Source organism: Tupaia chinensis, unplaced genomic scaffold (assembly GCF_000334495.1).
Source record: "Tupaia chinensis unplaced genomic scaffold, TupChi_1.0 Scaffold000410_1, whole genome shotgun sequence".
NCBI lineage: Eukaryota > Metazoa > Chordata > Mammalia > Scandentia > Tupaiidae > Tupaia > Tupaia belangeri.
In genome coordinates, this window is record NW_006159915.1 from 2185037 (window position 1) to 2200495 (window position 15459).

Consider the following 15459-nt stretch of genomic DNA (forward strand, 5'->3'; position numbering starts at 1 on the left):
AGAAAAGTAGACAGCAAGTGAGACAACCCCCCCAAGGAGTGATGGCCACACCACGATCCCTTCTTCTCCCCCTTCTCCTCTCGAGATCTTGGGCACGCATGCACATGCGCCCAGCATGATATTAAGCTACCGGGTCCAGGACTTGAACCACGGTCGACTACATGGGAGTTCAGTGACATAGCCATTACTCTAACTGCTGGTCCCTAGCTCATCACTTGTTCTCAGTCTCCACCCTTTTAAAAGTGAAAGAGCTCAACAGAAAGAATATCTGGCCACTTTATTAATACATGTAATTTGTACATGCTGAATAAATGCCCAAATTATTATTAAACTATTTCATTCAATATTTTTATACTTTAAATGAAAGAGATCTAAATTATTTTGTTTTATAATCAAAATTATTTTTCAAGCTTTTATTAATTTATAATAAAAAGTTAACTGTAGGGACCAGCAGATCATGTAATGATTCCATCACTGAACTCCCACATAGTTCACAGCGGTTCCAAATTGCTGTGGCTTAAAACTCCCATGCCGGGCACATGTGCGTGCATGCCCAAAATCCTGAGAGGATAATGGAGGAGAAGGAATTGTGGCATGGCCATACCCACTTGGGGGGTGATTTCTCACTTTCTGTCTTTTTGTCTCTCTCTGTCTTTCCAGCAAGCACATGTACCCTATAGCAAAAAAATCTCTCTCCAAAAAGAAAAAAAATTTAAAAAAGTTCACTGTACTTCAATAACTGAACTACTGTAGAAAATGAGTTTTACTTTTTGTTTACAATTGAAAATAAAAATGACTGCCCTAATAGAATAACATAAAATTTTATTTATCTGAAAGTAAGTTTTGGTTTGTTTTGTTTCTATAGAGGTGAAGGAAGTTTTAGTGCAGTGGATCTCAAAGTGGGGTCTGTGGACCAGAAACATCTGCATAGTCTGGGAACACACTAGAAATACAATTCTGCCCTGGTAATTCTGGGCCCTGCAAGCCTGTAAACTCTATGACTGACCAGAGGTTCGGATCCATGCATTGAAAGCATGCCAGGTAATGCATAGGGTGCCCAAGACTCTAAAACCCTGGAGGGCTGGGGAAGGGGGATGGAGGTGTGAGGAGACCTTGTGAGGGTGCCCCCTCCTCTTTCTTGCATGTACACACATGCACTCTATTATTTAAAAAAAAAAAAAGAAAAGAAAAGAAAAATTCAAGTCCTACCTCAGACCTACTGAATCAGAAACTCGGATGGTGGCAAAACCAAACATTCTGTTCCAGCAAAACCTCCAGATAACCTTGCTGCTGCTGAAGTCGAAGAACGCTGTGAAGGTTATCTGGTCTAAGGTCTTTGCGATGAAACTGCAACATGTTTGGAAGTGTGCTTTGAGTAGCTCCTAGTAAAACCATTCTCCCCGATTTAACTCATGTATTTTTTTGTTTGTTCATTTTAGGTTTTTGCCATTGGGCACATGTACTCACCAGAGAGGAGAGAGACAGAGAGAGGGAAAGTGAGAAATTATCTCCTACGGGGGATGGCCATGCCACAATCCCTTCTCCTCCATTCTCCTCTTGGGATTTGGGGCATGCACGCACATGTGCCTGGCATTTTTTTTTTTAAAGAGGCTTTTGCCTTAGGGCGAGTGTGCTCACTGGAAGAAAGAGAGACAGAGACAGTGAGAGATAAAGTGAGAAATAACCCCCCAGGGAAGATGGCCTCACCACAATCCTCATTTATTCTCCTCCTGGGATTTTGTGCGCATATGCACATGCCCCCAGCATGAGCTTCAAGCCGCCAGGTCTGGGACTCAAACAGCAGTGGAGCACGTGAAAGTCCAGTGACAGAACCACTACAGCAGCATCTGCTGGTCCCATGATTTTGACGCCATCAGGTCTGGGAATCGAACTGCTGTTGGCCATGTGGGAATATAGCTGCCTTAACTACCATACCACCTGCTGGCCTCACTTTAGTGTTTGTTTTGTTTTTAAGGTCTTTGCCATAGGGCCCATATGCTCACCAGAGACAGACAGTGAGAGAGAAAGTGAGAAATCACCCTCAAGGGAATATGGCCACACCATAATCCCATTGCTTCCTCCTAGGATTTTGAGCACGCATGCACATGCACCCAGCATGATTTTTAAACTGCTGGGTCTGGGACTTGAACCACAGTTAGTCATATGGGAGTCCAGGGTTGTAATCACGATGCCACCCTAGAAGACTTTAATGTGGATAATCGGTATTCAAATAATTACTCTTAATTCACTTTCTCTTCTCTCATAAGAAAATAAAGAAACTGAAACAAAATGTTCTACTTATTGTATATTCATAGACATTTAAACTTAAGGGCAACTTTAGACATTACCCGGCTCAAGTGCTTCATTTTACTGATGAGCAAACTGAAGCCCAGGGAAGCTGAGAGAGGCGTCCAAGGTCTCCTCGGCACTAATGAGCTCGGATAGAAGCCACATCTTCCAACTTCCAGACCAGTGTTTTGCAGACAGAGCCATTCACGTTGTACTCATTATGTCCTCATTATGACAACAGCCGTGTTCGCTCTGGAATTTTCTCCTTTGCTTCTAATTATTATTCAGTGCTAAGCTCTTTATTCCTACTCCCTAGTAGATAAAGTGACACTGTTACTCAATATTGCAAAACTTATAATTAGGCTTAAAGCTTTCTGAATGTATGTAAGTAGAAAATCAATGTAAAATATCCATGCAAAAGTCATAAATTTAACATTAAGTGACATATTGATACTGAATCAGATACTACATATGTCCAAATTCAAGTTTTTCCATGGATACTGGTTATTTGTATTTTATGTTACAGACTGGTGAGTATGCATGAAAGAAATCAACCTCCAATATGCCATTTTATTCTGAAAACTGTCTCTGGATTATCCCTACTGGGACGGCAATACATAATTTTTGGAACTTCACTCTCACTAAGCCACACAGCAGTATATGGGGGAAACTTCATATAGAAGGGAAAGAAAGGAATTATGTATATATAAGAAAAAACCACCTGTTTATTTAAAAAGAGCCTCCACAAGGATGGCCCCGTGGTTTCGTGGTTAGAGGACCTAGATACCACAGGGCTAACCACAGGTCAAATCCTGCCCCTGGCACCTTAAGAAACATGCCAGAAACAAGTGCCAAAATCCTGAAAAGATAGAGGAATGAAGAAAGAATTGTGCCATGATCATGCCCCATCGTGGGTTCTTTCTCTCTCCCTTTCTGTCCATCCATGCTTTGACAAACACATGTGTTTTCTGTTAATTAAAAAAATAAAATGAAACCTTCCAATAACATAATTCTTTCTCTGATATTAGTTCAAATACCCCTTAAGCATTAAAATGATAGAAAATATAATTTGCAGCAACACAGTATAAAAATCCAAATCTTAAAACTCCTAATTATAACGGGAACCAGCAGTTAGTGTAATGGTTATGTCTCTGGACTCCCACGTAGTCGACCACAGTTCGCGTCCCGGACCCGGTGGCTTAAAACTCACACTGGGCACGCGTGTGTGTGTGTGTGCCCAAGATCCTGAGAGGAGAATGCAGGAGAAGGGATTGCAGCGTGACCATCCCCCCTGGGGGGTAATTTCTCTCTTTCTATCTCTCTGTCTCCCTCTGTCTGGCGAGCGCATGTGCCCTATAGCAAAAACCTCTCCAAGAAAAAAAAAAAAAAAAAACTAATTATGGCATTGTTATTGTTTAAATTTGAATGTATTTTTGTCTATTGTATGCTTGTATCCTGTAGTCAAAAGGACTTACTAGCAGCAACAGATTTCAGCCCAATATCATATAGATTTAGCATTCTGTTCCCTCCAGAAATCTCATCAGTCCCAAGTTCAAAACTCCAGATAGTATTTTCTACATTTCAGGACATTAAAGTGTGCTGTATTCATTATCGCGTTGAACAGTTAATGACACACTATCGAAGACACTTCCTTAATTATTTTATACAAGGACTAACAGAAACAAATAGAGGATCTGTGGCTTACACAGAAAATTTGTTACACTAGTGCTGGGCATTGAGCTGGACTCTCAACTTAACTCATGCATGGATGAACAGCTGGAGGAACTAAAAGAAATGCCTAAGCTTTTTCCACTTCCAAAATGCTTAAAGAAGTTTTAAATGAATGACTTTTGAGGCTTTTAATTATGTCAAGGATAGAATATAAGTGCCTGCTTAATTTCATTAAATTGCTGCCACATATTAAAGGCAATTCATGATTAGCAAGTAACCTTTTCTGATTATGAAAACCCATTACAGCAAGGAAACAATATAAAATTTAGAAAAGTAGAACCAATTTATAGAAAATATTAGAATATGCTTATAAGAACAGAATGTGTAAATAAAGGTTTAAAAAATCCTTTGGAGGGATTTTTTTAAAAAAGACTATAAAATATATTTGTGTATATTAATATTTAAAATATTGTTTTATCCTTAAATTACAGAATATATGTATTTGTTTAAACTCTTAAAATTCCCAACCAAAATCACAATGATGTGATGTAAACCTGAAATGATTCATTTACTCTTACCATACTAATCAGCTAATAGCAGCTCTCTCTGTCTGCTCAGATCTTGGAGCCTGGAAAAACCCGGTTATTAATCCCTGACTATTCCTTCCCGAAATTCCCTGTTTCGCTGACATGTTAATAAAAATTCCAAGAATGTTCTAAAGAAAGCAAAATCACCACTGAAAGTGACTCTAAACTTCCAAAATGTTTTTTTTTCTTTCCTTCTCCCTGAATTTATTTTCAATTAAAATAAATTTTGTCCTTGAATGTGTGTACATAAATCCTTGGTCAGGCTGTGTTCTCTAATGGTCAAATATAAATATTGAAAGCCTAAAAGATGTTCCTAAACCCTGATTTGAATTACCATTGCCAGCATACCAAATACTCCAGGGTGGGTGTATTAAAAGCTCTAAAAAAATTCTTTTACTTTTTAGCCAAATGGACATGTTTTATTCAGAATCCTGAAACAAAACCTTCATTCAGCTCACGCCCATTACCTTTGAGGGTGTGTCTTTCCTTTCTAAATTCTAGTGGCTTTCATGCCCTTAAAGTGCCCTCTTCTTGCTCTGTCCCCACCTCACCCTCACATTTCACCTTTTTACCTTCACCCTAGTTCCCTGCACCTCCTGAGCTCCCCCTGCCTGTGAGCCTAGGTGCTTTATGGGACTACCTACTGCATCTTCAGCAGACTCATCATTTCTTCCCAGGGAAAAACTTACCTATCCCCCCCTCCACCACCATCTCCAATTTATATGATGGCCCTGCTATATGTCCATGTCTCTTAGCATAATAACCTCTCCATTGCAGCTGTCATTACAGATATCATTTTACATTTAATGGTGTCATTTTGTTTTTATTACCTGTCTCTTTCACTTAACAGCACAGAAGGCAAAGGCCACGATTAACCTCAAGCACCCATGTGCCTGCCACAAAACAGGTACACATACTCTATCTGTTGACTGAATGATAATAAATGAATGGCTGTCCAAAACACATAAACACTGGCAGGCAACCAGAGCACTGAACATATGAGTAGACGCAGATCACCTCTTTATGAACGCTGCTGGCCATGACATTTATACTGCCCAAGTTCCTATATGAGCTTTGTCTTCTAAAAGTTTTATAAAACACTCTGGAACACACACAGACATGTCTGACTAAGCATGCACATACAAAGATGTCAGTGTTCTTGGTGACTAAATATACTAGACCCAACGGTTGTTTTTAATAACGCTTATGCTTATAAATCCCTAAAAGCCAAATAACCACTTTACATTATGAAAAAATTCAAAAAAGTTCTAATTAGGCAGGATAAGGTTGATGCCAAATTGTGGAAGGCTGCTGATGAAATTACTAGGTCCACATGTGCAGACAACAGATTACTGATGATAAGTCATAGTTTCACTGTGGGAGGCTTTCAAGGGATAGTGAAAAACAGAAGCAAGCTTGAATTAAAATGAACTAGCTAGGGCCAGCAGGTGGCAAGGTAGTTAAAATGCTGGACTCCCACATGGATGACTGTGGTCTGAGTCCTGGACCTGGTAGCTTGAAAATCATGCCAGGTGTGTGTGTGTATACATGTCCAAAATCCCAAAGGAGTATAGAGGAGAAAGGATTGTGGTGTGGCCATCATCCCTGAGGACGTGATTTCTCACTTTGTCTCTCAATGTCTCTCTATGATAAGAGCACATACTCCACAGTGAAGACCTAAAAAAAATTGCTACTATTACCCTAAAAGTTTATGCGTTTTTATTATTTCTACTATCCTTCTGTATGATATGATTTAATAAAATAATAAAGCAGGTTTTTCAAACAAAATTTATTTTACACTGGCTATGTAGCCTTGAGCGTCCTTCACGTTGGCAAATTCCATCAAGAAATAAGAGCCATCATGTGTAGACCCAGCCGGGTCATTCAGTCAATAACAAACTTAACTGCAGTGCCAGAAGCCACAGGGACAACTACCAGTTTGGATTCCTGGGTCTGTTTGAAAACACACTTAGCATGCAGATAGACATCCAAGATCTTGATGAGCTGGAAGGCTGAATAAAGGGGTTAATGTGTGATAAGACCCTGTCAAGGGCACTCCTCCCTCTCTCTTTCTCAGTTGTATGCATGTATGTACAAACTTGCTCCTTATGAATAAAGCAAACTTTAAAAAAGACTGAGAAGGAGCAGGTGTAGAAAGCATGTAGCCCCGTGACTGACCACGAAGCCTATTGGCTTCTCCCTTCTCCCTCTGCCTCCTGCTAAAACTCCAGTTGCTCTCAATGAGAGTTTCTAGTTTCTCCAGATATCTGTATGATGTAATTATTCAACTCTACCTTTGATTTAAGGTAAGAAAATTAAAAGTAACTTTGAACGAGAGACGAGGCTTTTCTTTCCATTCCCAGTAACAGAGCAGCCTCGTCTGCATTTGAAACATACACAAAAATACATGTTTGATTATAAAACCAATCCTGTTTCAGAGAAAAAAATAATTATAATACTTTTCTGAGATTCCTTCTTTCTTACACATATACACACATAAACCCTATTCTCTCCCTATATTCTCTTCTCCCCCAAAAACCACAACCTTCATTGCTATACTTCCTCAGAACTGGAGAATGCAGTTACTCTCAAAACCTCTAAAGAATTTACTAGTACTAAAGTTCCAGTTAAGTCTCTCCACTGCTTGGTCACCGGGTTTTTCATTCTGTCCAAAGCTGATTGAAGGTCTTGTAAGACGTCTCTGTAGCTATTTCCATAGTGAGCACTCCAAGTATAGAGAAAATCATAGGCAGGTTTCCACATCATCTGTAAATAAAAAGAGAGAGAGAGGCTGGAGTATTGTGATGTAGAACAGAGAAGAAAATAAATTTTTAAAGAAAGATTTAAAAGATTTAGTCCTTAAAAATGGAATACCAAGTATTCACAGCTTTATTTGATATCACAGAAAATATATTTTAATAATGGTCAGTTCCCTGTTAAATACATGTGCTTCTAAAACGAGAGATTTTTAGAATGATGACCACAAGTAGGGCCATTTTTTTCTTGATCCATCATGTATACACTGCTTATCACCTTGATGTCAATATAAAACTTCTTGCACAAATTTTAGATGATAAATGTTATTGAGATAAACTTTTCATTCTTTGAGAGATTTTAAGGTAAAAGTAATAAGTTTTTTTATTGCTATAGGTATCTGTGGTGAGTTTTATGGCACCACCTATCATAAGAAGCTATACAATATATTTAATAATTTACGTCTAGTTTCTCACGCAAGTCTATAAACAAGAAAAATGTAGCTTCATGATCAAGTGAAATGAAAGCAAAAAATACACTTCTTTATTAAAAAAAATTAATGATACCCTATGACCAAAAGAAAGGTCAACATTTAACGCTTCTTCATTATCCTTTCCTTAAGCACCTACCCATACCAATGACGTCACTGTTTCCATAGAAATATGTGCACGTCAAAGGAGAACTTCTCGCACAAGCATGTATGCAATGGTAACCAAGGCAACCAAGCTCAAAGAGAATAGAAACAGAGGACCAAATAAGACAAATTGTAGAACACACACACACACACACACACACACACACACACACACAGAGCTGAAAATGAATTTTTCTTTATGAAAATACCAAAATAAACCATGTACTCATAATTGAAATATTTGGAATATAAATTTATTACTTGCTATTTATTTGGGCTTACTAAACTAATTCAGTTGTGATTTTATGACTTGCAAAATGCCGGAACACAGATCTGAGCTAAATATTATGGAGAATTGCCCTCTTAAAGTTGAGCATCCACTAACAATGACATCACATGAGATAGAGCCTTAGGATATAATTTTCCTCCTCCTCCAAAGTCCTCAGATGGTCTACAGTTGAAGTAAAAAGAAATAAAAATCTAAATAATGAGTTCCATTATTATTATTATTATCATCATCATCAGAGAGATGTTTTGTTTTAGGGTGTGTGCACTCATCAGAGAGACAGAGAAAAACAGAGAGAGAAAAAAGTGAGAAATCATCCCTGGTGGATTGACCAGTTCCTTCTCCCCAACTCTCCTCTTGGGATTTTGGGCACATGTGCACATTTGCCTCATATGAGTTCCGAGCCACCAGGTCTGTGACATGGTTGGCCATGTGGGAATCCAGCGCCCCAACCACTATGCCACCTGCTGGCCCTTTCATTATGTTTTTATTCAATCCACATAAAAGGCTCAAGAAATAATTTGTCCAAACTGACATTCCTGGGGAGCCATGAACATCCATATCTTCACCTCTCCTGACAAAGTTCAACGCTACAAGGGACAGAATGAAGATAAAAATCAAAGCTATAACATAGCAGGGTATCCGATGCAGAAACAAACAAACAAACAAAAAACCCTCGGATTTTTGTATATAAGCTTTATACTCACCAGGGTATCTTTTAGTGACAGAATGTGAATGAGATATCCTTTTGTCTATTTTTCTGAAGACTTACATTAAAACCCTATCCCCCAACGTACTAGTTGCCAGCCATGCAGTTCAGCAATAGAAGGTAAATCAAGACAGGAGAGATTTTCAGAATGAAAATGGAGTCATTTGTACCGACGATGACTGAACAGAGCTGGTAAGGCCACAGAGGAGGTATTAGGTTGTCTGAAAAGTCATGACGTACTTTTCTATGCAAAAATGCATCATGACTTTTCCAACAACCTAGTATTTTCCCATGCTAGTATGCCTGATAACAAGAACTGTTATCTACAGAACTCTGCCAGAATTACAACCTGGCACTAAGACTCTGTAATCTGACACAGAACTTTTCCCACAGGGACATCTGCCCAGGGATTGACTGTCCAACCTTGGAATGACACCACCAATGACATCATCAATAGTACTGATAGTGACCAAAGATAATTGTCCCCAAATAACTGGTATATTCCCTACTTCTTCTTCCCCTACTGAGTATGGCTTTTGCCTTTAAAATCTGTCTAAGGATTATAGGACCTCAGTAAGCATGTTTAGGGCTACCTGAACTATGTGCTCCGGGTTATATCCTGGTGCAGTCAGCAAATTACACCTAAATAAAGATGTTTTTATTTGACATGTTGTGCCTCAGTTTACATTTTTTAGGTTGTTAGACATATTGATGGAGTCTCTTTGTCAAACTCAATTTTGGTTGTCACGGCTCAAAAGAACTAAACAAATAGATTATTCTGCAGTGGAAATACACTGTTTATAAAAGCTCTGGGAACTAAATTCTATGTTATGTTCACTTGAAAGTCCCTTATGCTCAACAAGCTGGTATATTAATTTTCAATTTGTCATGTATTGTTTAAAAGAATGGTGTCTGCAGCTAAAGGCTGCTAAGACTGTTCTAAATCTCTTAGTGATTAATTCTGATAAGAAATGTATTTGGATATTTTAGATAATGGCAACTGAGAGCATTTCAGTAACAAGGTGGTGGTGTAGTAGATTAGCATAAAGTATCAAAGAAAACAGATGTCTCCTAAGAATTGCAAATGGATAATTTGGAAGTTGTTCACTATTCTGCAGATTCAAGTACCTTTATTGTCAGAAGCAGTCAAAATGGCCCCCTGCCGTGCCCGGGTAGAAAAGCTCTGTGTCATCTCTCTTACTGCAGCACCACACCGTACTATGTATAGAAAAGCCCTGAGGCTCACTCAATCGTGAGGCAGCTTCTCCGTGCTTCCAGAGGCAGGACATAGACCCAGGTGATACAGAAACTAGGAACTACAGACTCAAGAAAGATCTGATGACACATCTACTCATGCACTTATGCAAAGTGCCATATAACCTTGCACATTTGACAATTTGTACTCTCGGTAAAATAATGCAGCCAACTCTCCTAATTCAGAGCAATTTGGATTGCTGAGTACTGGACCCTAATTAAGACTTCTGAGAGTGTAAAAACACTTCCCGGGAGCTCCCTGAACTAGCAAGAAATGCAATAAGGGATCTTGCCCTAAACTCATTTAAGATTCCCTGATGTCTAAACTAAAAGCTCTCTAGAAATGGGTACAATAGCCTTGGGCTCTAAAGACTAAGGCACTGGTAAGCTTCATGATTTGTACTAAAATATGTGTATATTTTATTTCTTATTTTAGCAAACTAAACCTGAATATTCCCTTAGTTCAAAATGTGATCTGCTGTAGTTCTAAAATAATCAGTTGTTTTCAACACATAATAAAACTGTGTTAGCACATACATAATGAAAATATATAAAATACGTCATTGTTCATCAGTTAGTAATTTCACTTATTAAATCAAGATTTATTGAATACATGCTACTACAAGGACTTTTGTTATGAGAAGGAATAAAATGATGACTCTAGCATGAATCTTGCTTTTAAAAGTTCATAGCATAAAAGGAAGGCAGATAATTGCACAAAACTGGCCCAATTGGTAAACAGACAGGACTTTGTAATTAGTAACCACAAAACTCAAAAATCATTTGTGTATCATTGTGAGGAAAAAAAAAAAAGTTAGTTCCATTGACTGAAAGACTCAGTGTTAGAAAAGAAAGATGAGTTTTGGTGTTAGAGTGCTATTTTCACATTAGAGCCCTATGGCCTATTGAGTAAACTTATCAAGTTATCCAGGCTTTGACTCTGTAAAATAATGGGTCAGGATTCCCACACGGTATGTCCAAAGCTCTTCATGAAGTGTATGGCATATAATTTGCATTCAATACTTTTTAATAAGATACAGAGAAAAGTGAGTACTTCTTTTGGCAAGGGCAAGATAAGTCTTAAAAAAAAAAAGAATTATTTATTTAATTTTAGTTATTCATTCATTTATTTTAATTTGACCAGGGAGAGGGAGAGAAAGAGGGAAAGTGAGAAAGCAAGCCACCAAGTCCAGGATTCAATCCGTCGTCAGTCATGTGGGAGCGTCCAGTGCCTTACCCACCGTACCACCTGCTGATCCCAAGAAGCCTAGTTTTAGTCCTACTGAATATAAAGTGAAGGAGGGGTGACTGATAGGAAACTGAAATGGGGAGATGATCTCAAAGGAGCCGCTAAGGGTTTAACATCATTCATTCTATAGTGAGGGTGAAAAACATGACAATAGAGAAAACACCAAGGAACAGAATAAAGAGATGAAAAATTTAACCCTCAACTAAGTCAATTATTAGTGTCTACAAGTGATAGAAGTAATAAAAAGATGGACAAAATTGGATCAGAGGGATAGAAAATACTGCCAAAGGCAATGAGTAATAGCATTCCCCAAAAAAACATCTAGTGGTTTGATGGAGCCAGCTCCTGCAAGGTAGCCAGAGCTGATTGTTTATGCATAATCCCAACTCCACGTTCAGTGCAATCATATCAGTAGGTTAAAGTAATTCATGTTGTAAATTTCCAAGAGTGCTGGGTTAGGGCTTTTCCTGCTCAGAAAGCTGGTGAGTAAATGTTTACCAGCATGCCACTAAGGACATCCTTTTTCTGTCACTTCCTCCACTACCTATGACATCAAGTGTTGTGGAAATATAAAGAAAAATGCAGGATTTTGACAAATAGCAAGACTGCAGTAACTTTGGCAGTTTCAAGGGCATAGTGGGAGGTATACTACAGGTATGAGCAGGTGCCAAAGAAATAAGACATGGAACAAATAGTCCGCATTTGAAATTTAAGTGATAAAGAGAGATAGGACAGGAAAAAGCAGCAGCAGAAAAGAGAGGTATTTTTTATAAAGAAAAAATATGTTAAAAGAAATATCCTAGGGACCAGCAGTTAGCGTAATGGCTATGTCGCTGGACTCCGGTGTAGTCGACCGTGGTTCACATCCTGGACCTGGTGGCTTAAAACTCACGCCAGGCGTGTGTGCGTGTGTGTCCAAGATCCCGAGAGGAGAACAGAGGAGAAGGGATTGCAGTGTGGCCATCTCCCCGGCGGGGGGGGGGGTGTTCTTGCTTTCTGTCTCTCTGTCTTTCTGGCAATTGCACGCTATAGCAAAAACCTCTCCAAAAAAAAAAAAAAAAGAAATATCCTACAATGGAAAGGAGATTTTAAGTGGATTTCTAACTTTATCAGAAAGAGAATTTAAGATCATCCAGGACTGAAGAGGTAGCATGTGTAAAACATCTAAGAAGAAAGGTTAACTTCCTTTAGGCAAAAACACAAACACAGAAGGATGTCTAAGTTATTATGGAATTGGGTCAGTAGGTGGCATGCTGGTTAAGGTGCTAGATTCCCACATGGCTGACCAATGTTTGAGTCCTGGACCCTGAGGCCTGAAAATCACACTGTGCACGTATGTATGTGTGCAGGCCCAAATAGAATATATATATATATATATATATATATATATATATATATGATATAGGATCAAAAGCATATGTAAACAGTTTTATACTAGATACAGTGACAAAAAAAATCAAATTTTAATAGCTAAGTTTTCATTTAATTAGCAAATCTCTGCTATGGTGAGTAAATATAACTTTTCAACAAGGAACTTTGCCTTAACAAAGCCTAATAAAAGCCTAGCTTTCATGAACTCAATACTTTAGTCAGGTTTTTAATTTTTCCTTTATGGAATAGATGTATGACATTTGAACTCAAATCCTTAATTTTACACTGTTATTTTTTCAGCATTTCTTCCTATTTTACTGAATTCTAGCTTTTTTACTAAGTGAATATATCAAATGGCAAAGACTCAAGAAGTAACTCACATATATTAACTATGGAAATATCTACAAAAATACATTCCCAATAAGGTCACAAAGGATTTTGCATTTTGTAATAAATTACAGAGAAAATAAAGTCATTTTCTCTGGAAATGTTTAAAGAAATGAAATGGGTAGAATAAATAATTTTCTTTAGGGGCTGACCTAAGTTAAGTCCTCGGGAAGCTGGAAGTGAGTCGCAGAGTGCCAAGAGCTCTCCCAGGTTTATGTTATATCTATTCAGCATTTTAAAAATAGTTCTTCCGCTCTTGCTCAATGTTATGATTAAGGGAAGACATGCAGAAACTCTGCACTTAGGCTTTGACAAATCAAAAAGAAAGCATGCTCCTGAGGGTTTGTTTTGTTGAATTATTCTTAACCACAAAACAAATTCTCTCAGCCTTCTCATCTCTTTCACAAATATTTGATTCTTAGGCTTCATTCTTAGGCCTCTACTCAGATTTTTAGATGTTAAACTCATGGGTGTTCTGGACTATTTCTTGAATAGGAAGCATGAGGCTGATAAAAGTACAGAGCTGCTCGTTTCTCATTGTGTGCTTTGATCTTTATCATATAAAGGGCAGCAGCCTCAGTAACTATGTAATCTACCAAGTTGAGCAGTTCTCTGAAGTCCCACCATTTGGGTGGAAGGAATGTGTCTTTTCTTTGGTTAATCCTCTCAGTATTAGAGGAGGAAGGAAAAGGTAAGGGAGCAATGAAAACATAATCAGTGGGATACCAAAAGAAATTAAAGAGGATGAACCAGCAGGTGGTGTGTTGGTTAAAGTGTTGGACTATAACACAATCTACCACGATTCGAGTCCTGGATCTGGCAGCTTGAAAATCACCGGGGTATGCATGTGTGTATTCCCAAAATCCCAGGAGGAAAAAGGAAGAGAAGGGATTGTGCATGGCCATCCTGCCTGGGTGGTGATTTTTCCCTCTCCCTTTCACTGTCTGGTGAGTGCACATGCTGTATGACAAAAATCTTTTAAAAAAAAAAATAAATAAATAAAATTTTTTTAAAAAAGAAACAAATAGAAGGGCAAAAAAAGTTTCTCCAAATTTAGAGTGCTTATTTCCAGAAGCTAATAAGACTCATTAGATAATGCCCTAGATAATGAAATACAACGTGAATAAAAGCAATTCAGATCTGAGCATTGCATTCTAATGTCTTTTTTTGGCTCATAAAAGATGAATAGCATAAAGAATACAATTGGCTTCAACTATCTTTAGAAAATTACATTTTGCCATATTAGACAATTAATAACTTACTTTCCTCATAAAATTACAGAAGCAATGTTTTATTTGAAGTGACAGCTGAAACACTATTAAAGTAGATTAGTATATTAGTAATTATTACAAATGCTCTATCTTCAGTACATCATTTACAATATGTAGCTAGGCTTTACATCACTTGTAATTAAGAAGTAAATAAATATTGTTAAAGATGAGTTTGCCATTATCTTCAGAAGAGAAGAGAGACTAAAGAATCAGGGGGTAACTATTTCCACAGAAGGGAGATGGTACTTAGTTAAAACTTGACAAGATTATCTTGGGAAAAGTCTGTTTGAGGACAGTCAGCTAAGTTTGCTATGAAAATAACTACCTGGGGGACCAGCAGTTAGCATAATGGCTATGTTGCTGAACTCCCATGTAGTTGACTGCAGTTCAAGTCCTGGACCCGGAGGCTCAAACTCACACCGGGAGCATTGTGTGTGTGTGCCCAAGATCCCGAGAGGATAATGGAGGAGAAGGGATTGCGACGTGGCCATCCCCCCTGGGGGGTGATTTCTCGCTTTCTGTCTCTCTGTCTCTCTCTTTCTGGAGAGCACACGCGTCCTATAGCAAAAACCTCTTAAAAAAAAAAAAAAAAAACACTTGGAACTTCATGGGTGAAGTATGAACTAGAGGAAGATAAAGGACCCATTCCTTGCTCTGGTTTCTGCTCAAACCTTTTAACACAGGAAAACCTACTGGTCAAGCCATTCTTACCAATTCCTAGTTAGGAGGATTCCTCACTCACTTCTCATCCTCTTCTTTTGCACCTAGGCTTTGTCAAGTGAAAAAGAAAGCATCCTCTCCTCTCTGCCTTGCCACAAACATAACAGTAGAGACACCTGAGCTTGAAGGTTTACACAAACTGGGCTTCTCCAGTACAAATTGTCAATGTAAACAATAAAAGCAAATGGGGGGGTGGGAATATAGTGGCAAGAGCTCTGGATTTAGATGCACATTGTAAGTTTGTATCTACATCTGGACTTTGTAGCTCCAGGATCTT

The 15459-nt window shown here is 38.3% G+C and overlaps 1 protein-coding gene across 1 annotated transcript in view; it reads right to left on the minus strand.

Moving 5' to 3' along the window:
- Positions 1 to 6613: 6613 nt before the first annotated feature.
- Positions 6614 to 15459, minus strand: part of MACC1 (MET transcriptional regulator MACC1) — an 89586-nt gene continuing 80740 nt past the window's right edge. The window contains exon 5 of the mRNA XM_006154478.2: positions 6614 to 7313. Coding sequence (XP_006154540.1) covers positions 7101 to 7313 — 213 coding nt within the window. The 3' untranslated portion in view covers positions 6614 to 7100. The remainder of the gene's footprint in view (positions 7314 to 15459) is intronic.